The sequence below is a fragment of the Hyla sarda genome, chromosome 2 (assembly GCF_029499605.1).
Source record: "Hyla sarda isolate aHylSar1 chromosome 2, aHylSar1.hap1, whole genome shotgun sequence".
NCBI classification, from domain to species: Eukaryota; Metazoa; Chordata; class Amphibia; order Anura; family Hylidae; genus Hyla; species Hyla sarda.
Window position 1 is genome coordinate 88,430,660 of NC_079190.1, and position 27,952 is coordinate 88,458,611.

Sequence of the window (27,952 nt, forward strand, 5' to 3'; positions counted from 1 at the left end):
TAGTGGAGTGTAGGGGCACGTGACAGGGGAAGTCTATGTCAGGGGGTTAGAGGGTTAAGTAGAGCTAGTAATGCAACAGGGGTGGAGTTAGGGAGTATATATAAGGAGGGGGTGAGGAGGAGGGAGGTCAGGTTGCAGGGAGAAGTCAAGCAAGGAAGGTTCCCGTCCCTTTTTCCTTTTGCTTTATAGGGATGTGGTGGATGTCAAGGTAGTAAATATGGTGGATGGTTTAAAAGGTCAGCTGGGGAGGGTACCCAGCTTGGTGAAATTTCTCTATGGGGATGGGCCCCAGGGATGGGTTTGGGCATCTGAAATGGCGCTCCTGGGTCTGGGGGTAAAAGTAGGAGGACCCCTTTTACAGGAGAAGTAATATGGGATGCCTTCAAGTCTTTCTCCTGCGGGTTCTTCTCAGGAAACGTTTACAAAGTTGAAAATGTTATGTTTTTGTATGATGTCCATACTTAGATATAGTATGTAAAAGTTATATATTTGTTCATAAAGTTGGGCTGCTGAGGCCTTTTGAAACACCCACAAGACTCTGTCCTTTTTGAGGAGGAAGGTAAGTGGTTGGGAGGAGGGGCTGTAGTTGTAGTTCCGCAGCCACTACACTATCCCCCTAGTCAAGCATAATCGTGCTAAAATGTACAATAACATTTTCAGGGAAACTTACGTCTAAAATCTCAAATCCATAAATATCCAGAACTCCCATCACCTTCTTTCCCTGGAACTCAGACACCTGGAGGAAGAGGTCAGATAAATGTAGCAATGTAAAAGATATCCATTAAACACTTCAACAATAACTATAGTGGAAAGATATCAAACTGTGTAAGAGAAAACGTGGAGGGATTTTCCCACAGCAGCCAATCACAGTTCAACTTTCACTTTACCAGAGCTCGTTAGCTGAGCTGTGATTGGTCGCTGGGGGAAAAACTCTCTTTTTTTTTAGTTTGATAAATCTGGGCCAAAAAATGCATCAAAAAATGTAAATATGTGCAGTATGTGTAATATGGCCTTTGATTAATAAATCATCATACATGTACAAGTAATACTAGGTAAATGTGAAAACAGTAAACCACTGTTCAAGCATATACTAAATATATGAGAACATTGTATGAAGTAGATTTCATAGTTACACCATTGCAATAGGGTTACAAGCATCATGTTGACCTGTAATATGATATAACCCCGGTTATTAGGTCACTAACAGCAAAAACAGTCAACAATCAAGACATAAATGTCTAAAATAAATAATCCATGAATAGGCCAAAAAGCCAGTGAGAGAACGGACCTTGATGGAAAGAAGCTCATGAATTGAGAAGTACACAAAGATATAAAATATCAGTTAAATATAGTGTAAGAATAGGATGTTAGATATATAATGTATAATGTACAGGATGTAATGGCCTGTGCCTCTTTTGAGCAGAAAAGACTTGAGACCAACCTTTATACTTTCATTAATCCTCTGTACCAGCCAGCTGAAGAGTCGGTCGTACATATTCTTTGCCAAGGCATCTTTTGCATACATTCCCTAAAAGGATGTAAAATAAAGGTAAAATAAGAAAAAGAAGAAGTGGAAGAAAAAATACAGAATAAATTACTACAATATAAAAAAAATGGAAACAGAATTCCCCTGGAATAAAGCTAGCCGTAGACATAGAGAGTAGACATGGCATAAAAAATGTCTCCTATAATGTCAGCCCATAAATGTGTGATGTTTCTATCTATCTACCTCATATCTATCTATCTATCTCATATCTATCTATCTATCTATCTATCTCTCTCTCATGTCTATCTATCTCATATCTATCTATCTATCTATCTATCTCATGTCTATCTATCTATCTATCTCATATCTATCTATCTATCTCATATCTATCTATCTATCTATCTATCTCATATCTATCTATCTATCTATCTATCTATCTATCTCTCTCTCATGTCTATCTATCTCATATCTATCTATCTATCTATCTCATGTCTATCTATCTATCTATCTATCTCATGTCTATCTATCTCATATCTATCTATCTATCTATCTCATGTCTATCTATCTATCTTTCTATCTATCTCATATCTATCTATCTATCTATCTCATATCTATCTATCTATCTATCTATCTCATATTCCAAGGAGAGCGGCACAACCTATAAGCGTAATTCTGTGGTGGGTGCACACTGTAAGGGATCCAGGGTTAGTGGTTCCACTCTCATATACAAGTCCCTTTTTTTGTACACTGGAAATGGAATAAATCCACACCTTTATCACAAGACCTTTTGTATGCTGCTGTTTTTTGGACTTATCTATCTATCTATCTCATGTCTATCTATCACATGTTGGGTATGCGGAGATCAACAAATGTTCAGATGCTATAAACAGCAAATGGAATGTATATCCATTATATGTGTGACCTTATCTTTGGAACATTTTGTGGAATTTCCCAAGGCCAGTAAATTGCCAAAACATCTTCTAAAATAAGAGCTGTATTATTAATGTTGACACATTGTTGTGAAATCTACACCAAATATAAGCTGCCATTGATTTCCAACATGAGCCCAACCCACTTAAAAAATTGCATTAGCAAAACCAAGAGTCATAATTTTTCAACATAATTTTTCCAAAATTTTCAACATTTTTATGCTAGAAAACGAGTGCATGGCTGATCACAAATTTTGTGAAAGTGAAGAAAAAATTATTCAACATAACAAACGTTGTGTATGCACCTTAGGTGATAGAGACATGGATTTGTTTATCTTAAAGGGGGATAAGATATCTGATCGTGATTTCCGTGCAGCAACCGCATTCTATGCTGGGTTGCTGCTCCAGTCTCGGAAACCTCTGTGTTTCCGGGACTGGAGACTTTACGTCCCACCCCCTCCATTCATGTCTATGGGAGGGGGCATGGCGGCCGTGACGACCCCTCGAATAGAATGAATGGAGGGGGCGTGGCATCACAAGGTGTCCTGGAAACACAGAGGTTTCTGAGACTGGAGCAGCAGCGCGGAATAGATTGGCTGAGACCCCCTGCGATTAGACATCTTATCCTTTGGATAGGGGATAAGATGTCTTTGGCCAGAATACCCCTTTAAATCTATAATTACCATTATAATACAATGGTTTTTCATCATTTCTTTTTTACCTGCGCTGCGTTCAGTGTTGTCACCACTCTCTCTTGTTTGGCTTCTACAGTACGCACACTAAATGCATTTTCCAACGTAGATGCATCAAGACCAATGAGTGAGCTGATCTCCTTGATATCTGGTAGATGGCATAAAAGTGTAAAATATATTAACACAGATCACTGTATCACTAGTATCACTGTATGATAAATGTTGTTGGCTCTTACCCTTTGTATCTGAGATGTAGCATGAGGCCATTCCATTGGCTTGAAACTGTCCCTTTATCTCAATGTTACCTAATTTCAGAACAACTGCAACAATTTGCAGAATTGAGGTCACCTCAGGATCTGAAAATCCAATAATTTTCATGGCGTCCTATAAAAAACATAATGATATTCAGCTTTATAAAAATGTTTATGTTTCAATCCCCCTTCCCGCCAAATAGAAACAATTTTTCACTAAAAGGTGCATTTTGAGCTCACCAGGCTATATACAGTAAATACATATTTTCTATCTGACATTTCCAAGGGCTTGGAATTTCAGTACATGAGCAACATTTCTTAACAGCATCAGTAACCATTGGTGACTAAACTGCTAATTCCAAGGGTAGAATACTAGTTACTATTTTAGGGAAAGTAATGAATAGTTTAAAAGGCTATTCCAATTTAAAACAATTATCCCTGTTACCAATCTACTTGGGCCCCCATGATTTTTAAAACAAGGGCCTGAGTCTCGCTTCAAAATGGAGCAGCAAGTTACACATGTGCACCGCCTCTCCATACATTGTCTATAGAGCTGACAAAGATTTACTCAGCAAATGGGTGACCCAATGCTTCATTCCAATGGGAGACAGCATTCCATTTAAATTTTTTTTCCCAGTGGTTGGACACCCCCTATGATCTGACACTTATCCACTATTCTGTGTTTTAAGTTGGAATACCACTTTAAAGGGGTACTCCCCTGGAAAACATTTTTTTTTTCAACTGGTGCCAGAAAGTTAAATAGATTTGTAAATTACTTCTATTTAAAAATCTTAATCCTTTCAGTACTTATAAGCTGCTGTATGCCCCACAGTTATTTTCTTTTTGAATTTCCTTTCTGTGATGAGACCTCTGTCCATTTTAGGAACTGTCCAGAGCAGGATAGGTTTGCTATGGGGATTTGCTCTTACTCTGGACAGTTCCTAAAATGGACAGAGGTGTCATCAGCAGAGAGCACTGTGGTCAGACAGAAAGGAAATTCAAAAAGAAAATAACTTCCTCTGGAGCATACAGCAGCTGATTGTACTGGAAGGATTAAGATTTTTTAATAGAAGTATTTTACAAATCTGTTTAACTTTCTGGCACCAGTTGATTTAAAAAAAAAATGTTTTCCAGTGGAGTACCCCTTTAACCTTCTTGGTATGCAGTAGTTTGGCTACTCTAATAATAACAATTTAATAAAATATCCTGTTAAATTAGCAAAAGGTATTTTCAGTTATTGTAATTTTTCATAGCAGATTAATGAATGAAAAAAAGGAATAAATAAATTAATGAAAGAATGAATGATAAAACAAAAGGGAAAAATAATTCAAAGTTATACAACACAGTAAAAAGACCTAAAGGTCTTCATTTTTTTGGGTAATGATATATGTTTAGTTAAAGGGGTACTCCGCCCAACGACATCTTATCCCCTATCCAAAGGATAGGGGATAAGATGTCTGATTGCAGGGGTCCCGCTACTGGGACCCCCTGCGATCTCCGTGCAGCACCTGCCGTCCTGAAAGTTATTTTCAGAATGCTTGGTTTGGGCGACCATGGTTGTGACGTGAGGAGGCATGATGGAAGCATGACGGATGCTGCGTTCCCTCTTATAGACATGAATAAAGGGGGCGTGGCATGACGTCACAAGGGGGCCCAAACCCATAGTTCTTCAAATAACCTTCAAAACACCAGGTGCTGCACGGAGATTGCAGGGGGTCTCAGTGATGTTACCCCATCAATTAGACATCTTATCCCCTATCCTTTGGATAGGGGATACGATGTCATGAGGTGAAGTACCCCTTTTAGTCTATCATAGGGTGCATTCACATCACGATTGAGGCATATGACAGCTGCACCCAGCTGCTGTATGCCCCAATCGTGATGTGAATGCAGCTATACAGAGAAAAAATCACGGAACAAGTACCTTAACAGTTCTAAAGTTCTCGACATCACTCATGCCAGTTAAACTGCTTGCATCCTTGTTCAGGTACACGTACTTGGTACAATCTGGCACCAGCTTTAGTTGTTCTAAGCAAAGAAAAATACAATATATCAACAACATATGTATTATATAGTTGTCCGATAAGAGTATAATGTACAGAATCTATAGAAAATATGCAAAACTTTCCTTCATAGGGCTTAATGTATTGTGCAGAACTTTACAACCAACAAGATAGATTGTTGTGTAGCACATTAAGACCCTTTTTAAGGGTTAATCACAGAGGAAGAGCATAGGGACAGCACCACTGTTGAAGAACAAAATACACCCACACTCTGGTAACTGTAAGCACTATATTGGAAAGTGCCCAGAGCAACAAAGAAGGTATGGTGTGCAGAGCCAAACGAGCAATCACCCAATTTTACTCTTCAACATTATTTCGTCCATCAAAAAATGAATGGCAGTAGAAGAAGAAGAACACTAAAGACAGCCAGGGCTGCATGCAATAGGAACATATACAGCAGTTTGGGGTCTACTGCTTCTTCCAGCCTTGATATCGCTTCCTCTAGCGCTTCCTCTGGCCAGAGGAAATGGGAGACCGCAAATTGGCCGCAGCCTCTACATGCAGCCCCGGCTGTCTTTTGTCTTCTTCACCTTCTACTGCCGTTGAAATTTTTTGATGGACTAAATAAATGGTGAAGAGTAAAAGCGGGTAAGTAATATTGTTCTATTTTAAGGATATGTCCACAAAGGCAAAACCAAGTGTTTTTGATGCGGAAACCATGCTGATTTAGATGCCAAAAGCAAGACAATTTCACCTCAACAACCCATAGAGTGCTGCAGTGCATCACACAGGCAAGATGTTTGCCCATGATGCATGCCCTACTATGTCCAGTTGGAGATGTCCAATGGATAGAGGTCAACAATGTTATTCCATTCCACTGAGCCCAGTAATAAAGTAAACATTAAACTGGCTTTCAATTTAGTATTTAGATCCTCCAAGCAGAGACGAATGTCAGAATCCACTGTATTCTGATACTCTGGCCAGGTATTGTAGCTGCTTTTAGGGGACTGTATGGGTAATGAAATCTCCCTTTCAGGCGGCCTGTGTGGAGGCACGCTTATCAGTGTGAGAACACAGTCCTCCCATATCATGGCCAAAGGGCAGCACTACCTCCTGTATAGCTCCCTGTGTTTGCTTTGTATGACCAGGTTTACACTGGAACTGACTGTCTCCTTAGTGTTCTCTCACAGCCGGTCAGCTAAGCAGGGGACTTTGTATGGATGAACCATTCCATGTTTTGCCTTTACAATGGAATATTTTGCAGCTTAAAAGGAGTACTCCACTAGCCAGCGTTCACAACATTTAGTTCCGAACGCTGTATGCGCGAGCGCTGAGTGGGTCAGTCATGCCCCCTTATGTCATCAGGCCACGCCCCCTCAATGCAAGTCTATGGGGGACTTGCACTGAGGGGGCATGGCCTGACATCACGAGGGGGGGTGACCGACCCCCACAGCAGGCACACAGCATTCGGAACTAAATGTTCTGAATGCTGGCCAGTGGAGCACCCCTTTAAAGATAGTATTAAAGATATACATTGGAATCAGTCACAATGTATATCTCCAACACAGGATGACAAACATAGTGCTTAGACAGCTGTGTTTAGCAACCACTTAGAGCCACATTGGGGAGAAACTGTTAATAGGAGGGAATGTGAAAAGGGAACTACTAGTAAAGACAATCGTTATGAGTAAACCTTCTGTTGAGAAAAAAAATCAGTTCATATGAACCCAAAATTTAGATGTATTATCATGCCCCAGTGGCTAAAGTGCTGAAGAACACACCAACATCAGATGAACAATTTGTAATGCTCCCTCTGCTGTTTCAACTCCTTGTTCCAGATGGACCTTATTGTTCCTTTTGTGCCAAATATTATCATGGTTTCATCAAATCTGCCCTTTTATCAGTGAATTAATATAAACTGGGGGAGGTACCCTATATTGCTTTGTACAACTGTAAATTAATAAAATGCTTAATATTATAAAAAAATATAATAATATAGGTATATATTATATAATAATATAAAATATAATAATATATGTATATATATGGTTGTAGGAGAACCGCACTCCTGTGCTGTTTCCGGGTGCAAGCTGGTCCAACCCAGAAAATCTAGGTCCCCAAAATCTAAGAAAAAATGCAGCAGCACTCCGTGGTAGATGAAAAAGTGGAGTTAGGCTTTATTCATCAAGTGTATTGCACTTGATGAATAAAGCCTAACTCCACTTTTCATCTACCACGGAGTGTTGCTGCATTTTTTCTTATATATATATATATATATATATATATATATATATATACACATATAGAATAAATGATTTCATATACTTACCTAGCAGCTGAGCACCTCCTCCAGCCAGCAGCTGGTAGAATATATGGAAGTTTCTTTCTCCTTTGACATGTTTTACCACTCGTGACTTCTCCAGAAGGTCTACACAATGCAAGAAAGAAATGTGAGCAAGTGTCAGATAGTCAGCCCAGGTCATTACTGGTCTATAAACAGGAGCTCTAAGGGCTTTGCGGAACTAAAGCCCTTAGTCACTAGTGAATTATGCTTCTTTAGAAATTAGTTTTAACTCACTTACAGCCAATACTTTTGAAGTAAAAGAAGTAATATTCAATACTGGCCCCCATGTTCTCCTCACATCAGTTCTGCAGGTAGAAGGTTATCAAAAGCTATATACTAGTGTAAGGGCTTAAAGGGGTATTCCAACTTTATACATATTATCCCCTATCCAAGCTGCTGGGGACCCCCGCGATCTCGGTGCAGCCCCCGGCATTCCGTGATGGGCACTGACTCCGAGACGGGAACCCCTGCGATCATACATCTTAACGATAGGGCATAAGATGTATGAAGCCAGAATATGCCTTTAATGGTCTGCAATAAGATTCTACAGAAGAGCTTGTTATAAAGAATACATATCTGTTTAAGGGTTAGTTCACATACATCAGATTTGTTGAAGAAATTTCAACGAATAAAAATCATTCCATCATTCCATTTGTCAGAATGGGGATATTTCCAATGGATAGGACAATTTCAGATTTTTGTGCAACAAATCTGCTGTATGTGAATCCCCCCTTAGGAATTTGTTTTTAGTAATCATGTTGATAATAAGGCAAAAAAAAAAAAAAAAAAAGAATGAATTGAAATCTCAGTAAAAAAAATGCCATTCCTGGTTTGGGACAACATGCACCTGAGACCTCAGGGATCCATCCTCCCTCCCTGTTTGTGTTCTTTAATGCATTATGTGTTTCATTCATTGCTCTTATAGTGATACATAAGATAAATGTAAGGAAAATAATTGTCATCAGGAAGTCTGAGATTTCCTGCTGAGAACCATTCTAAAATAATACTGTTTGAGATGGGAACAGGAAAGCAATGCTTGTGAATATGAAGCCATAACACCGTATACATACAACTATTCATATGACACTTAAGCCGATCTTAATGGGATCTTTGAGAAGTTTTATATCGAGGACAGAAGTTAAAGGGGTACTCCGGTGGAAAACATTATTTTTTTTTAATCAACTGGTGCCAGAAAGTTCAACAGATTTGTAAATTACTTCTATTAAAAAAATCTTAATCCTTCCAGTACTCATCAGCTGCTGTATAATACAGAGGAAGTTCTTTTCTTTTTTAAAATGATTTTCTGTCTGTCCACGGTGCTCTCTGCTGACACTCTTTTTATTATAAAAATACAAAACTTATCCAATACAACAAAAAACAAGCTTAACCAGCTATAATATAAATCAAAAACAAAACCCTGCCTAACCGGCCAGCCCAGCTTTACAAAGCAAAAAGAAAACAAACAAACAAAAACACACTGACACACATACCAAAAATGAACATAAAAACAGCACAACTTGGCTTAAACATAAACATAAAATTAGCACTACCTGGCTGTAACTCAAACCATCCATACTCGGGGGGGGGTAAAAAATAAAAAAAATAAAAATAAAAAAATAAATAAATAATAATTATAAAAATAAAGAAATAAATAAATAAAAATAAACAGCACAACTTGGCTTAAACATAAACATAAAATTAGCACTACCTGGCTGTGACTCAAAACCATCCATACTCGGGAAACAAAACAAAAGGGGAAAATAAATAAATAAAAAATATAAAAATTAAAAATCTAAATAAATAAACAAAAACACATAACACAACAACTGGTCCGACTGCCATAACTATAATATGAGACAATATAAAACGATGTAGATACAAAACCAAATAGATACAAAATCACTAATAGAAATTAATAAATTATAGTATATAAACATAAATATATGCACCCTATTTACAGAAACCTACAAAAAAAAAAAAAAAAAAAAAAAAAAAAAAAAAAAAAAAAAAAAAAAAAAAAAAAAAAAATACAGGAAATCCCTACACTCGAACTGTGCCCTCACCCACACCACCCCTCCTGCACATGGGTCAGAGTCCATACCGTTCCTCTACAGTTTACAAAGTTCTGTCCTTAACTGACCCATGTCAGGTCCCCCAAAAACACGAAAACACACCACCACCCACAAATACACCCTCCCCACCTAGCACTCCACCCAACCAACTTATACACAAACTTATACATACTAACTAACAGACACTGAACCACAACCCACTTTAGGCCCAAGTTTGGTCGCCTGTAAGCCCTTCATGCCATATCAGCTTAAAACAAAACAAAAAAGCTAGCGTGCACATGCATTAGCCCACCACCAGAAAGAAGGATGGCAGACTTGATACACCAAAATAATTTTTAACTCTTTTCCTAACTCCCCCTACAATTCTCCCTAATTCTATCCCTCCATTAAAGCTAACCCTACTCTCACCCTATCTCTATCCCTATCACACTTCCCCTATCCAAAATAAAGGTACTCTACCCAAAAGATCTAGTACCTAGGGCACATCAAAAGAAAACCCTCTCCACAGGAGAGAAGCCCTACTGGTACCAAGACTGCCATACTCCAAAGACCTGATCTTCCCGAGGTCACCGGTGATATTCCTACAGACCTCCACCTCGGAGAGGATTTTCTGCTGGGTCGACACTAAACACCGTGCATTCCACGTGTAGTACCTAACCACTAAACTAACTAAGAATAAAGTGCCCCGGTCTCGGCCACCCAGTGTCCTGAATGCCCCATAAGCCCACTCTGGATAGGTAAGGCCGGCAAGTTGACTCCAGCCGATGGAAGCGCCCACCCGGTTGTAAACCCTTATATTAAAGGGACAATGAAGCAGGAAATGGTCCATGCTTTCCAGCGTGTCCCCACACTCTTCTCGGGGACATCCCCGGTCATCAGAGTTCCTGCACTTCAGGTTGTCCCTTACATATAGCTTCCCCTGAAAGCAGCGCCAGGCCAAGTCCCAAAACTTCTGGGGGATCCTTTTCATGTTTAAAAGGTACAACCCCACCCTCAGATCCCGACCTGGGCAGTCCCTGAGTGCCAGAGGCCTCTGGAAGTGGGTCAACAGAACCCGTTTGTCAAGGAACTGCCTTGACTGGGTCCTGATCTCCCACACTCCCAGACCCCACCGACGTATCGCCTTCAGAGTCGGGGTAGCGTAAGCCGGAAGATATCCATGGGGCGTACGGAGGTCCTTCACTTGCCCTCCTGTCTCCCATTCCTGGAAGAAAGGCCGAAACCATTCCCTGCAGGAGAGTACCCACGGAGGAGCCCTCTCTGACCAGAGGTTTGAGATGTTAGCTTTTAAAAAGGTGTTTGTTAAGAACACCACAGGGTTTACCATAGATAAACCCCCTAGTCTCCTTGTGCGGTACGTAACCTCCCTCTTGACTAGGTTCATCCTGTTCCCCCATAACAGTTGAAAAAACAGGCTGTAGATCCTAGTGTAGTAAGCCTCTGGCAAGATACATACGCTGCCCAGATAGATAAACAAGGGGAGCAGGTACGATTTGATCAGGTGTACCCTTTCCCTGAGGGTCAAAGACCAACCCTTCCACTGGTCCACCTTCTGAGTGGCATCCTGGAGCTTACCATCCCAGTTTTTGGTGGGATAATCATCCTGGCCAAATGTGATGCCTAAGACTTTTGCTGATTCTTGGGGCCCTGGAAGGGTGTCCGGGAGATCAAACGTGGGATCCCCCCCTCCCAGCCAGAGACTCTCACACTTATCCCGGTTGATCTTAGACCCGGATGCCTCCGAGTAGCGTTCCACCTCCGACATCACCACATCAACCCCCTCTCTCGAGGAGACGAAAATAGTGACATCGTCGGCGTACGCCACTACCCCCTGGATGGCCCCCGGCTCCGCCAAACTCATCCCGACTCCCACCAACGGTCCGCAACTCACCCTCCTAAGGAAGGGATCGATCGCGAACACATATAACAGCGGGCTCAAAGGACAACCCTGACGGACTCCAGACCCCACTCCAAAAGAGTGGCCAGACCACCCGTTCACCAGTGGGAAACTCTCTGCCCCTGCATACAAGATCTTAAGCCAATTAACAAAAGTACTCGGTAAGCCATATCTCAGGAGGACGGACCAGAGGTACTCGTGGTTCACCCGATCAAATGCTTTGGCCTGATCCAAGGACAGCAAGTACCCCTTCCAGAAACCCGCACTACTCCGCTCCACTGCCTCCCTGACACTAAGGACAGCACTTAAGGTGCTTCGGCCTGGAACAGTGCAGTGCTGGGCCTCCGAAAGGAGCCGGGGTGCAAACTTCACCAGCCGATTAAACAGTATCTTGGCCAGAAGCTTCCTGTCCGTATTGAGAAGAGCTATGGGTCTCCAATTCTCAATACGGCTGGGATCTTTACCCTTTGAGAGAAGAATCAGGGCTGACCTCCTCATTGACTTTGGCAGAGTGCCCGAGGAGAGACACTCATTGAATACCTCAGTCAAGAGGGGAGCTAAAGACTCCTTAAAGGTCCTGTACCACTCAGATGTTAAGCCATCCGGACCTGGTGACTTCTTGGGGGCAAGCCCCTCGATCGCCAGTCTCACTTCCTCTTCCCTGATCTCTTCTGCCAAAACGCCAAGAGAGGGGTCTACCCCTGGCTCAGGAATGGTTTCAGCCAGGAAACCCGACATCACATCCCGATCCAGATCCTTCCTTCCCAAGAGGTGAGAGTAGAAGGATCTGACGATCTCCAAGATCCCTGATCTGGACCGATTCAGAGATCCTGTACTATCAATCAGTCCTGAAATGACTTTACTACTCACTGACATCTTACAGTTTCTGTAAGGGTCGGGCGAGCGGTACTTCCCGAAATCCCTCTCAAAAACCAAAGATGCGTGCCTATCGTACTGACACCTCATCAGCAAGGACTTCACTCTGGAGATATCCTCTTGGCTACCTCCAGTCGAGACAAGAAGCTCGAGTTTCCTCCTCAGACCCTGATACAGGCGATACCTGTTCAGGGACCTGAGGCTCGAGAGCTGGCGGAAGAACCCCGCAACCCGCTTCTTGAATATCTCCCACCACTCTGACTTACTACTACATAGGCCCAGTAAAGGTACCTGACTCTGAAGAAAATCCTCAAAGGACTGTCTTATCTCCGCTTCCTCCAGGAGGGACGAATTCAGCTTCCAATAACCTTTTCCCATCCGGGGGGTTTCTGAAACATTCAGGGAAAACAAAATCATACAGTGATCGGAGAACTCCACCTCAACCACGGACACTGCAGAAGAGACGGCTTCCTCCTTTAAATAAAACCTATCTATCCTAGACCTGCGACTACCTTGATGATAGGTGAAACCCGCGTGGCCCGAGGGGCTCCGGATGTGGGCATCCTCTAGGCGAGCTTCTCTAGCTATGCTAATCAGCGCCACACTATCGCAAGTCAGCGGACTATTGGAGCCTCTCCTATCTTGGGACCTCGTGACATTATTGAAGTCCCCTCCAAAGATCACCTGCCGACTCGTAAAAAGAAAGGGCTTAATCCTCATAAAGAGATCTTTACGGCCCCGCTTACTTTGCGGGGCGTATATGTTAATGAGCCGGAGCTCTTGTCCCTTCATGAAGACATCTAAGATCAGGCACCTCCCCATTTCTAATTCAATAACCCGTCGGCATTCAACAGGAGCGGTAAAAAGGACCGCCACCCCACTATACGGCTCAGCCGCAAGAGACCAGTGGGAGGGACCGCGCCTCCACTCTCTTCTGGCTTTTACCAGAGAGGCTAGATCTGACAACCTGGTCTCCTGTAAAAAGAAAATGTCGGCTTCAACGCGGCCAAGAAAATCAAAGGCTGCGAATCTAGCCGTATCCGACTTTATGCTGGCACAATTAATAGATGCCAGCGTCAATGGGGTGAGTGCCGCCATACAGGGTGATTAAATTAGACGGCCACACCCTTTACTTTTGTTTTCCCTTCTTTTTTGCCCCCTCATCCCCCGAAGAAGACGAGAGGGCAGGACCACTCTTGGATCTTTTTTTCGATTCAGATAGATCCATATTATCCCCGTCTCCGTCCGGCCCCGGTCTAGCCCTGCCCTCTGAGGAAGGTGCCTCAATAGGACAGGGCCCAGTTCCTCCCAGAGGCTCTTTCTCCCTAGGCACCTCGCCCTCACCCCCCCCAGCCAAGGAGGGGGAGGAGATGGTATCGAGGACGAGGTACCGGTTTGACAGGTCAACCAGAGGGGGGGCAGTCAGGCTTCCGTTTTGAACCTGGCCCGTAGTACAAGGAACAGAGGGCTCTGACCTCTTCTTTCTCCCTTTCCTTTTGCCCTTGTCTTTCTTTTTAGGCCTCTCCCCACTCTCCTCATCCACACTTTCATAGTGGGAGGAATCGGAAGGGTCGGCCATATTGCCTTCCTCTCTGTGAAGCCTCCTGATCTCCCCATCCAGCACATCCTCCTCCAGGGCTTCAGCGGTTACAGGGCCGCATTCAGGAGCAGAGGCCAGAGCTACCCCCGTCACCTGGGCACTCTCCAGCTCCCTACTCCTTCTACGATTTTCCTCCCGCCTTAGTTTGGCGGGGCCCTTTTTCCTCCTCACGAGCCCTGTTGCACCCCCATCCCTGCCCATACCCTCCCCGGCCGAGGCAACTTCACAGCTCTCCTCAGCCGGAGCGGCCGCTGCACGGGCGAAGGCGCTAGGACAACGGCTAAATGGGTGCCCAAGGACACCACACAGGTGGCACCGGATCTGCCTACAGGATGCGGCCAGATGTCCCACCCCACCACACAAAGCGCAGACCTGTACAGTACAGGCTGCACTAAAGTGGGTGGGGCTGCCACACCTGTGACAGACCTTAGGCTGCCCCTGGTAGAAGACCTGGATCCTATCACGTCCAAGGAAGGCGGCTGACGGAATGTGGGCAACCGTACTCCCTGAACGCTTGAGTTTGACGGAAAACGTCCAGGCCCCGGACCAGATCCCGTGCTCATCCAAGTTTTTCTTGGGCATGTCCGTCACATCCCCATACCGTCCGAGCCAGGTCATGATGTCATAACAAGAAAGTGACTCGTTACGGGTCAAAACGGTCACCTTCTTGACAGCATTCTGACGGGAAATCGCCTTTACGGCGAAATCCCGCCAGCCGGGCTCGTTTTTTGCCACTTCGTAATTCGACCAGAAGAGTTCGAGCCCCTCCGGCCGAACGAAACTGACGTCAAACTCAGACGATCCGTAGGGGTGAATCAGGGCAAAGATGTCACTCGCTCTGAATTCCATCTGAAGGAGGAGCTCAACCACTTTAGCGCGAGGTGGGCACGCATCCTCGCCCCTCCAAATCAGACGGACCACATTCCTACGGTTATTGTCCTGCCCGGTTGTCGGGAGGGACCAGACCACCTCCCCATTCCGCTCTCGGAAAGCCCCCAAACCGTGCCTCTCTATCCAGAAAGACAGGTCGACCTCACCCCTTCCCTCTACCTGGATCGACCTGTCACCCCTGCGTAGAGCCTCCAGGAGGCGCTGTTGCAAATGGCCCCCAGGGCCGGACGGAGACGGGGACCCCCCTGAACCCCCGGCAGCGACATTAGCATAGCTCCTGGGAGCAGTCACTGCCGGGGGGGCAGCCGGACCAGACCCAGAGCCAGAACCACTTACAACACCATTCACACCACAATTCTCAACCTCTTTATTTCCAGCCATACTATTACCACTCCCATCAACATTCACTCCACTGACACTCCCACATACACTCCTCTCACCCACAACACTACTACACCCATCAATATCACATCCTACATTCTTGTCCTGACTAACAAATTCTGGGCTGGCTGGGACTTGTAGTATGGCTGGCTTTAGTAAAGCCCTTTGTGCTGGCTTAGCCGCTGCTGGGGTCGACGCCGATGGCTTCTCCTTCATGGCTGCTATCACATCCTGATTCTGGGACTGCCCCACCGGGCGCACCCCAGCTCCTCCCACAGCGCCAGCACCTGCTTCACCCGACTTCACAGGCTCTGTGGATAATCCCGGCGCCCGGACACTCCCCCCCCTCACAGGGGAGTGCCCCGCAGTGCCGGTAATGCCCACAGTACTCGGGGAACCGCCCCCCGAGCACCCAGGGGCATAACTCGCGCTGCCCACCATGAGCCCATCCTGCCCCTCCCTACCGGCAGGATGGGTGGGCTTCACATCTATTGCGTCTGCAGCTTTTACTGACGCCATGCTGTATCCCCCATGCTGGCTCCGTTCCACCACAGAAACGGAGTCTGGCAGTTTAGAGGACCCAGCAGCCTGAACCAGCTTTGCAGCTGGCCCAGACTGCTGGAAAGGACGGAACACATAATGCACAGTTTCCTGGGTCTTCTGTTTTTTTGCCTTTCTTTTTACTAATGTGTCATCACACTGGTCATCACCAAATGTAAAATTCTGGAGGTGGGCTGGGGACTCCTGCATCACTATAGCCCTCAGCAATCCCCCAGCCTCACTCTCCACATCATCATCCTCACTATCGCTTAGCGGTAGTGCCACCTGAGCCGGCTCTATGTAGCTGTCCTGAGTCTTAGTGGTCTGGGTGTCACAGGGAGTAGGGTCAGGCAATACATCATCCTCCACAACCTGTACACTTTCCTCCAACTTCTTCTCCTCCACCTCCTCCTCCTTTACACCAACACCACCATCCTCTCTTTCTTCACCGCCACTACTCTCCCCATCATCCACCTCCACCTTACCTGGGGATTTCATGGCGGCAAACCGATCCCGGTTCTCCATCTTCTCCCTGAAGAGACCGCTTCCCTCCAGGATCTCTGCTCTCCTCTCCTCCATCTTTGCAATGTCTTTCTTCAGGGCTGCAATCCTCTTTTTCTGTTCCAGTTTATTCTTTTTGGACCCAGAGCATGCCAGATTCTGGGCTCCACGCAGGTCCTCTCTCATCAACCTAAGCTCCCTACCGCAGCGGTCGTATTCCGCAAACCGTGCGGTCATGCGGGAGCAGTAGGTCTCGCTGGATTCTTCGGGCCCTCTCTCAGCCCACAACTCAATACTTTGCCTCCTCGCCTTCCTTCCACTGGATCTCTGGCTGGCACCCATTGCCGGAGGAGCCGAGCCTGCATTGCTGCAGACTCTGCCAGATCTTCTTCCTCCGGCCGGAAAAATGGCTGTCGCTGTTTTCTCTCCACCCCCCGCCAGCCTGGAAGAACGGGGAGTGGAGGCCAGGGGCTCCATGCAGGGAAAACTCTCCCAAGGAGCCTGCCACACCCCTGGGAAAGGTTGGTGAATCACCTGCTCTGCCTCTGGAACTCTGGAGAAACACAAAAAGGGACACACCCAAAGCTGCTTCACACACAACTGCTCCTGGCTACTGTGTTCCACAGGAAGCGCTCTCTGCTGACACCTCTGTTCATGTCAGGAACTGTCAAGAGCAGGAGAGGTTTGCTATGGGGAATTTTTCCTGCTCTGGACAGTTCCTGACATAAACAGAGGTGTCAGCAGAGAGCACTGTGGACAGACAGAAAAGAAATTCGAAAAGAAAAGAACTTTCTCTGTATTATACAGCATCTGAAAGTATTAAGATTTTTTAATAGAAGTAATTTACAAATTTGTTGAACTTTCTGGCACCAGTTAATAAAAAAAAAAAAAAAAATGTTTTCCACCAGAGTACTCCTTTAAAGCATTCCGGCCATGCAGCTTGCATGACTATAAAATGTCTTGTAATGTTCCAGGAACTGCTGTCACAAGTGCCCAGAAGGTAGATCCTTCATCCTATAGAGAGTCCGTCATTTACAAAAACTATATAGGTAGCATTTTCTCTGCACTATGCCACCTTTGCATTAGATATCTGCGCCGCAATACAACGTCTGAAAAAGGTCGCACAGACCAGAACGTTACTTATATATGGACGCTCATGAATTGTCTATTAATATGTGGAATCCCTGAGAACCTACATCCAGGAGTGATGTTGAACTCTCCATCTTTATATGGAATTGTCAGCAGTTTTGACGGCTCAAAATATGTTTGTATACTACGGGTGGGTATATTTATGGCTTTAGCTAAATCCAAACCACACATCAAATTTCAAGACATATAGATAAATAGATAGATAAATAGACAGACAGATAGAAAGAGATGGATAGATAAATACTGTAGAGATAGATATGAGATATATGAGTAGATAGATATGAGATAGATAGATATATAGATAGATAGATATGAGATGGATAGATAGATAGATAGATAGATAGATAGATAGAAAGATAGGTAGACAGACCAAATACTTACAATTACTTATGACACCTCCCACTGGATCACCTTTAAAGTCAAATTCAATGTCCATGTACTTTCCCTGTAATGATGAATAAAATGTCATGTTGTGCTATTCTATAGTTCCCATAAAGTTTTGTATATGACAATATAAAAATGTCTTCCTATATTTACGGAATCACCTATTTACATTGGCTGTGTCCCCTTTCTTTAGCCTTTATCCTCAATTCTACTCCTGTAACTTCCATTTCACTCTTGCCATCACAAAGTAATTTTTTACTGGTATCCAACAAAGAACATGGTATTCAAGCAGGAATCCTGATGTGTAGATTATCCAAACATCTGGGCCCAGTGTTACTATCTGACGTGCCAATATGTAACACAAGATGTCTTATTTCTATCCTATATAAACCGATAGTAGGGCCGCTAACATATAATGATGAACAATCAGTGTCCAATGCATATCCCAAATATACATCCTATCTCATGCACTGAACACACAAATGAATAAAATAGAAAGCTAAATATATTCATTAAAATATTATTGTTAAAAGAACCAGCAGCAATTAGAAAAATATGGTACCCAGTTTTAAGTTCCAAATTTGATTACATTGCCATCATTATGATAATATACAAAGATAATATATGAATATATAAAATATGCCTAATTGCGGTCCACTTAAAGGGGTATCCAAAGGATAGGGGATAAGATGTCTGATCACAGGGGTCCCGCCACTGGGGACCCCAGCAATCTCTCATGCAGCACCCACCTGTGCGAGCTGCATGCCAGCACTGGAGGCTCCGAGTCTGAAGCCTCACAACTACGGGGCCTGAGTATCGTGATGTCACAACTCCGCCCCGAGATTGTGGGGGTCCCCAGCGGCGGGATCCCCGCGATCAGACATCTTATGCCCTATTCTTTGGATAGGGGATAAGATGTCTTAGGGACGGAACACCCCTTTGGGGTGGTTAAACACATGCAACCGTATACAGCTTATATAGTAGAATAAATCAAATTAGATAAAAAATAATCAAAAAACATATCATAAATACACAAAGTGTATCAATAAGCATAACACAGTGTTGTCGGTTTGGGCGATACATATGTGGGATGTCTGGTGAAGCACAGACTCCCTGAAGAAGCGATTAGCGAAACGGCATTGGGGTGGTCACAGCTCCTGGCTTCCGAGTATAGCACATTGTCAAATTGAGGGATACAGGTGGGATTTTCAGATTTTGGTTCGGCCAGTGGTCTGGCGACGCTCTGTAACAGGCTTTTTAGCCTGTGAGCACACCCATCCACCTTGCTTCACCAGACATCCCATATATACTGCTCAAAAAAATAAAGGGAACACTAAGATAACACATTCTAGATCTGAATGAATGAACTAATCGTATGAAATACTTTCGTCTTTACATAGTTGAATGTGCTGACAACAATATCACATAAAAATTATCAATGGAAATCAAATTTATCAACCCATGGAGGTCTGGATATGGAGTCACACTGAAAATCAAAGTGGGAAAACCACACTACAGGCTGATCCAACTTTGATGTAATGTCCTTAAAACAAGTCAAAATGAGGCTCAGTAGTGTGTGTGGCCTCCACGTGCCCGTATGACCTCCCTACAAAGCCTGGGCATGATCCTGATGAGGTGGCGGATGTCTCCTGAGGGATGTCCTCCCAGACCTGGACTAAAGTATCCGCCAACTCCTGGACAGTCTGTGGTACAACGTGGCATTGGTGAATGGAGCGAGACATGATGTCCCAGATGTGCTCAATCGGATTCAGGTCTGGGGAACAGGCGGGCTAGTCCATAGCATCAATGCCTTTCTCTTGCAGGAACTGCTGACACACTCCAGCCACATGAGGTCTAGCATTGTCTTGCATTAGGAGGAACCCAGGGCCAATCACAGCAGCATTTGGTCTCACAAGGGGTCTGAGGATCTCATATTGGTACCTAATGGCAGTCAGGCTACCTCTTGAAAGCACATGGAGGGCTGTGTGGCCCCTCCAAAGAAATGCCACCCCACACCATTACTGACCCACCACCAAACCGGTCATTTTGGAGGATGTTGCAGGCAGCAGAACATTCTCCACGGCATCTCCAGACTCTGTCACGTCTGTCACATGTGCTCAGTGTGAACCTGCTTTCATCTGTGAAGAGCACAGGGTGCCAGTGGCAAATTTGCCAATCTTGGTGTTCTCTGGCAAATGCCAATTGTCCTGCACGTTGTTGGGCTGTAAGCACAAACCCCACCTGTGGACGTCGGACCCTCATACCACCCTCATGGAGTCTGTTTCTGACCGTTTGAGTGGACACATGCACATTTGTGGCCTGCTGGAGGTCATTTTGTAGGGCTCTGGCAGTGCTCCTCCTGCTCCTCCTTGCACCAAGGCAGAGGTAGCGGTCCTGCTGCTGGGTTGTTGCCCTCCTATGGCCTCCTCCATGTCTCCTGATGTACTGGCCTGTCTCCTGGTAGCGCCTCCATGCTCTGGACAATACGCTGACAGACACAGCAAACCTTCTTGCCACAGCTCGCATTGATGTGCAATCCTGGATGAGCTGCACTACCTGAGCCACTTGTGTGGGTTGTAGACTCCCTCTCATGCTACCACTAGAGTGAAAGCACCGCCAGCATTCAAAGGTGACCAAATCATCAGCCAAGAAGCATAGGAACTGAGAAGTGGTCTATGGTCACCATCTGCAGAACCACTCCTTTATTGGAGGGTGTCTTGCTAATTGCCTATAATTTCCACCTGTTGTCTGTTCCATTTGCACAACAGCATGTGAATTTGATTGTCAATCAGTGTTGCTTCCTGAGTGGACAGTGTGATTTCACAGAAGTGTGATTGACTTGGAGTTACATTGTATTGTTTAAGTGTTCCCTTAATTTTTTTGAGTAGTGTATGTATCGCCCAAACTAACAACACAGTGTTATGCTTATTGATACACCTTGTATATTTATGATAAGTTTTTTTTATTTTTTTTCTCTCGTTTGATGTATTCTACCATATATGCTGTATACGGTTGCATGTGTTTAACCACCTTAAGTGGACCGCAATTAGGCATATTTTATATATTCATATATTATTTGGTACATTATCATATTAATGGCAATGTAATCAAATTTGGAAATGTGAACCATATTTTTCTAACTGCTGCTGGTTCTTTTAACAATAATATTTTCATGGATATATTTAATTATCAATAAAGCTTTCTATTTTAATTCATTGGTGTGTTCAGTGCTTGAGATAGGATATATATTTCTATCCTACAAAACAATGGTTTCGAAAAAAATCTAATATGTAATCTATGTAAATAGCCTTTAACCCTACCTGGTATTTTCCTAGCATAAAAGGCTTTGGGTGATATGAAAATTATATGAATATAATTCAAGCATTTTTTTGTGGGCCAAGCCAAGAGGCAGGTACAGTATGTTACAATTATTCTTATTACGTGAGAACTTACAAATCTGGAGGAGTTATCATTTCGAATGGTTTTGGCATTTCCAAAAGCTGCGAAGAAAGAAAAAGACAAAAAGATCAACCACATTCACTGTTACTTTACTGAGAGAGTAGTGGATGCATGGAATAGCCTTCCTGCAGGAGTGGTCGCTGCAAATACAGTGAAGAAGTTTAAGCATGCATGGGATAGGTATAAGGTTATCCTTCATATAAGATAGGGCCAGGGACTATTCATGATATAGTATACAGAATATTGGGCAGACTAAATGGGCCAAATGGTTCTTATCTGCCGACACATTCTATGTTTCTATTTCTGAGCCAATGGAATAGTGATTTTGATCTCTTTTTGTGATATGAGTCAGTGTTTCCTAATGTTCCTAAGCCAAGTACTTCTTATAAAACAATTACCCACAAAGAATTGATGATACCATGTGATGAGTGTCCCCGTAGAGGCATCAAGTATATCATTTCCAAATAAGCCCAATGGAAACATTCTGCTTAGATGGGTATTTAATAAAAGCAGAACGCTGTACTGTGGTGCTGATGGAGATACTGTATTGTCTATAGTAGGAAGATCCAAATGGAAGACTTTCCAACCTATCCATTTGTTACTCCATCCTATTATTAGTGATCCATAAAATGCCCACAACACTAAATATAGTCTAGGTCTGTGGCTGCAGATGGTTAGATGGATGGACTTTTTCAGTATTACTTTCCCCCCACTTACCCTCCAGAACAGGATTTGACTGTAGGAGTTGCTCCTTTACTTGATTGACTTCTTTTCCCTTCCCACACACAGCGGCCACATAAGACATCACCAATTTACTGGCCTCTGAGAAGAGCATGAAAGAACATTCAGTTATATATTTTTGTACATTTTGTATCTGTCATAAAAAAAATTAAAACATTTTTAAAAAATGACAGAAGTTTTGATCAGTAAGGAGATGTATGGCAAACTTCGAGGAGGCTAGGAATTCCGGCGCTGACCAAGGAGGAGACAATGGAGCCAGGTGTGCAACAAACAGATTTAATCCAATGCAACGCGTTTCACCGCGCTTCCGCGGTTTCATCAGATGCCTGATGAAACCGGGCAAGCGCGGTGAAACGCGTCGCATTGGATTAAATCTGTTCGTTGCACACCTGGCTCCATTGTCTCCTCCTTGGTCAGCGCCGGAATTCCTAGCCTCCTCGAAGTTTGCCATACATCTCCTTACTGTTTTTAGGAAGGCTGCAGACCAGGATCATCTTATCAAACGCATATCCTGGTTGTGTTGGAATGCACATAACCTGGCAGGGTGAGCCTTTACCTTTTCCCTTCCCTCCCATACACCTGTGATCCCGTTGATTCTCCACAAGGGAGCGCCTGTTTTTCTTTGTTTTACAACAGTTTGGATCAGATAGAGTAGTGTTTTCCAACCAGGTTGCCTCCAGCTGTTGCGAAACTACAACTTCCAGCATGCCCGGACAGCCTTTGGCTGTCCGGGCATGCTGGGAGTTGTAATTTCGCAACAACTGAAGGCACCTTGGATGAGAAACACCAAATTAGAGTCTGGGTGCTGAGACACCTACCAATTACTAGAACAAGCAGGGAGAAGCATTCAGCTGAGCGCTTTTCCCCCCTTTCTCTCCTCACAACAGAAGACGTGCTCCATAGATTAAAAGGGGTACTCCGGTGGAAAATAATTAATGTTATTTTTTTTTTTTTCAAATCAACTGATACCAGTAAGTTAAACAGATTGTTTTAATTACTTTTATTTAAGAATATTCATCCTTCCAGTACTTATCAGCTGCTGTATGCTCCAGAGGAAGCTCTTTTGTTTTTGAATTTCTTTCCTGTCTGACCACAGTGCTCTCTGCTGACACCTCTGTCCATGTCAGAAACTGTCCAGAGCAGGAGAAGTTTGCTATGGGGATTTGCTTCTACTCTGGACAGTTCCTGACATGGACAGATGTGCCAGCAGAGAGCACTGTGGTCAGGCAGAAAAGAAATTCAAATAGAAAAGAGCTTCCTCTGTAGTATACAGCAGCTGATAAGTCCTGGAAGGATTAAGATTTTTAAACAGAAGTAATTCACAAAGCTGTTTAATTATCTGGCACCAGTTGATTTACCGGAGTAACCCTTTAACATAGGTTACATTACCTACGTCATGGAGAGAGACCGGGAGAGAAGCAGTGGGAGTATTTAGACCCAAACACTAACCAACCAAAACTTTTGACATATCTCTTTGACATCTCAAAAGTTTTTTTTTCACATGACAGGAACATTTTAAATAGAAACAACTTTGCATAGATCAGTAGTACAATCAGATGTATAAGAAACTTTGTAATATATCTTATTAGACAAAAAAAAAAATCTTCTCCCCCCCCCCCCTGTTGCTCAAATCTTCTTCTCTGAAAATCAGCTTAGCTTTGTCCTATGTCTGCAAGACAAACAATACAAGTCTATGGAGGGTGATAGGAGGGAGCCCACTAGCTCTGGGAGAACTGCAAATTATAGATGAACCTGCTGAAAAGTACATATACAAGTTATATAATGGGCACAAATAGTACTGCTCCTCATGTACACACACAGGGCAGATAATCCTAAAAAAGACACCTAAAATGATAGGTATGCCAGAAAACATTGCATCCGGGTTAAATCTAACATGTGACGTATTTACAGGATGCTGCTGTGTAGGTTCTTCTCCCGCCCAGTGATTGTGAGACTCCAGGGGTATTCTTATCACAACTTGTTAACCTCTGTCTATACGATAGGGGAGAACAATCTGATTGGCGGGGTTCCCTGAGGACAAAATATTCCCTGGAATGAATGGTGCATACCGCACGTGCTGCCAGTGCTGCTTTTTGTTCCCTATGGGGCTGCCGAACATTGCCAAGAGCTGCACACTATTTAATATGGAGACAATGTTGTCCCCATTGTCAGGATCGGTGGGGGTGTCAATGGTTCTCTTTTGGGAAATTGAACAATGGCTAAATCTGTATACACATTACATAAGATAAATGTTGGCAGAATCTGCATATCTCTCGGGCAGAATGCTTAGGCCATGTTCACCCTGCAGAATTTTTGCTGAATATCCTCCCAGTGGACATTTCGCATACAGCGTGTGCTGACAGAACAGGCTGGTGCTAGGACCGCTCGTAAATGCATTTCCAGGCGGATTCTGCAGAAAAAAGGGACTCTGCTGTAACAGAATTTCCAAGCTGAATGTTTCTGCCAGATTTTGCTCAGAAATTCTACCGTGTAAACATGGCCTAACAGTGTTCAGAGAAGGCAAGTCCAAGAAACTGCTTATTATGCTAAAACACAATACTTCAGACCCTGAAATCTTCAGTTCATTGATTTCAAGAACCATATTGACCAACCGCATTTTTCTTCTCTCTTCCATCATTGCCTTCTAGTTGAACCAGATAAGACCCCGACATCACATAATAAAGAAAGGTAACCATTTACCAGTTTTGCCAGCACCGCTCTCCCCAGTTATTAGGATACATTGATCTTTGTCACGATCCCGCAAAGACTGGTATGCATCATCAGCCACGGCATAGCTAAAATGCAAAGAATAGGTAAAGGAACATCATTACATTGCATTGTTAACATTGTAAAGTGGTACAGAACTCCTCATAGTGACTCCACTCTGTTAGTTATCAGATTTCCTATCGGATTTTTACCAGGATACGGCAATCTGGAAAGCATTATATGTTCAGGTTCCCCCTGTGGTGATACAAAAAAGATGTATGGAGGAGAGTACAGGTAGGTAATGGCTGCCAGTCAAAACAAATTGCCATATGTGGTCATATAAACGGAACAGTGGCCAGAGCTAACTAATTCATGAAGGTAACATAGCTGGTGCTCTATTCCAAAAGTAAAAGCACAAACAAAGAATAGTGTGGCAAGAGATAGGAAAAGCATTAAACACTATAATGTCTTCTTAATCTTCATCCCTATGTTCAGAGTTGCAGTGAGGCATTGATGGACACAGAGGCAACAGCCGTTTTGTGCATGATGACTTACTTCTCCTGCTGGAAGAAGTGCATCATCACGCACGAAACAGCTGTTGTCTCTGAATTCCTGATTGCATCAATGAATACATCTCCACAACTCTAAACAACGGGATAAAGATTAAGAGGACATTATAGTGATTACTGCTCTTCCTATCTCTAGCTACACTATTCCCCCTATGGAGAGTTGACCATCAGGGACATAGCTACTAAAACCCCCAATTTTCAACTATGGTTTGCTGATGTAATATATGGTTGTTCAATTCTAGAGCCATTGAGGGAATACCTTGTATCATCTCCATATGCCCTGGTATACTGAGACAGGTGTCTCCAAGGGGATAATACCGAAACCAGAACTACAATTCTAAGCATATTTATTATTGTACTAACAGCTACAGCAGGAGCAAGGACAAAAAGAATGCCTGCTCAGAGACCAGAATCGTGATTCCTTTTATTTTGGAAAATTGATTGATATCCTTCTGCTATCTAGTGCAACTATTTATGCCATGTACGGTATGTTCACCTTTAGGGATAAATCCAAATCTGATCCCGCACGTGCAGTTAAAAAACATCTGGTTTATTTTAATGACAAAACATTTACAGGAATTGCAGGACAGCTGTAACACCAACATGTTTCTGGCGACTAAGGGTGCCTGGTGGCAGAAAAGTGTCATTTTCACAGCTGTTCTGCGATTCCTGTAAATGTATTGTCATGAAAATAAACCAGAAGTTTTTTAACTGCACTTGATGGATCCGATTGTGATTTATCCCATGAACTCTTGAGGTGTCCATGCGGTGAGCTGGATATTACCTTACTTTTGTTACTATGGTGCTGCTAACCATCCCATAAATGCTGCTCAGCTAAATATAGTAATTATGATTTTTATGCTACTGTAATTCAATGTAGGTGACAGGCACTGTCATGGTTCCCACCATTTTGACAGTAAAAATAGTGCTGCATGCTGTGCCAATGAAGCTTCCAGCGACAGGGTGAAAATAGCCTAGCGTTTAACAAATCTATTTTACTGATGCATACAAATTGTCCCCTTAAAGTGTTAATGTCGTTAGAAACAACTTTTTTCATTTAATACTTCCTTAAAAATGAAGCTTTTTTTCCTAGTACACTTCATAACATTTTTTTATTACTAAATATGTAAAAAAAAAAAAAAAAAAATATATATATATATATATATATATATATATATAAAAATGCCACTAGGATTCTCTGTCTCTTTAATTTTGCAAACGAACCCTGATATTCAAATCCTTTTGGTCCTAACAACAAAATATTTAGACCTAGGGTGTGGTTATCTCCCTGCTGTACCTCAGGGCAGTGTATAATCGAGCTTTCCCCATTGTGAGCTAAACTCCTGTGAGATCCAGACAGGACCCAGACAGCTTGCAGTCTTTTCATAAGAGGAATTTCCATGCACACTGACAAGAAATACAAGGTGCTACATTGTTTTTTTTTTAGGTGCAAAATGGTTTCTCTTTGGTCATTTCTGAACTTACTTCTTGTGTATTTGCACCTTATAGGTTCCACATGGCTGCTTTAGGGTATAAAAAGCATGCAACTTGGGCACAAAGCTTTGCAAATGTAAAAATGTATATTTTTTTGGCATAAAATAAAGGTTTTTCATGTGTACCTGTAACACATTAGGTTCCACATGGCTACATTACAGTTTTAAAAAGCATACACTTTAACCACAAAGCTTTGCAAATGTAAAAATATTTGCTCAGGCCTCATGACAATGGAGTGGGAGGGGGGGGGGGGGGGGATGAAGCCAGTTTGTCATGGTCCTGAATAAACGACTCCAGTCTTTAGGAGAAGTGCAAGCAGAGTTAACATAGTTATACATTGATCAAAAAATCTGGAATCTATATATATATATATATATATATATATTGTGACGATCCGTCTTGGGAATTAGCTCTGGGATCGTCCTGGACTACGCCACAGGATGCGTTTCTTCTCAATAAACCAGCAAACAAACGCTTATAATGCAAATCTGGCACCTTGCCAGTTTTATTAGACAGGTTGCAGGGAAAGAAACAAACAAAAAGCAGGAACAAAACAAAATCCTAGACCGTCTGGTCACTGACTAAACAGATCAGCTTGTCCTGACTAACAACCGCTGAGCTTCCCTCAGCCGGTTAAACATATGTCCCCTGCAACCTTCTACTCAGAATGTCACTCTCTTTGAGCCCCTCATAGCTCGGGCTGTGTACTCCTCAGCAGGCTCTGTCTCTTCCCTACAGCCCACATGCTGTCTCCTAGGAAGAGCCCCTATTACACTGAGTCTCCATCTCATATACACACCTCCCTTCCCTCCTGCCTCATTACTTAAGAAGCAGGTGAGAGCTTCTGCAGGGTGAGCCAAGGAAATACACCCTTTCCTTGCCACACTGCCACAATATATATATATATATATATATATATATATATATATATATATATATACTGGCCCCAGAAAGTTAAACAGATTTGTAAATGACTTCTATTAAAAA

General features: G+C 43.3%; 1 protein-coding gene across 4 annotated transcripts in view; it reads right to left on the minus strand.

Moving 5' to 3' along the window:
* MYO1A (myosin IA) overlaps positions 1-27,952 on the minus strand; it is a 106,660-nt gene that overhangs the window by 25,588 nt on the left and 53,120 nt on the right. For all 4 annotated transcript variants that reach the window (XM_056562509.1, XM_056562508.1, XM_056562510.1 and 1 more), the window contains 10 exons: positions 24,897-24,991; positions 22,173-22,277; positions 21,450-21,496; positions 17,994-18,057; positions 7,691-7,789; positions 5,283-5,386; positions 3,344-3,491; positions 3,137-3,255; positions 1,442-1,528; positions 671-736 (listed from right to left, as the gene is read on the minus strand). In XM_056562509.1, the coding sequence (XP_056418484.1) occupies positions 671-736; positions 1,442-1,528; positions 3,137-3,255; positions 3,344-3,491; positions 5,283-5,386; positions 7,691-7,789; positions 17,994-18,057; positions 21,450-21,496; positions 22,173-22,277; positions 24,897-24,991 (934 nt within the window). The remainder of the gene's footprint in view (positions 1-670; positions 737-1,441; positions 1,529-3,136; positions 3,256-3,343; positions 3,492-5,282; positions 5,387-7,690; positions 7,790-17,993; positions 18,058-21,449; positions 21,497-22,172; positions 22,278-24,896; positions 24,992-27,952) is intronic.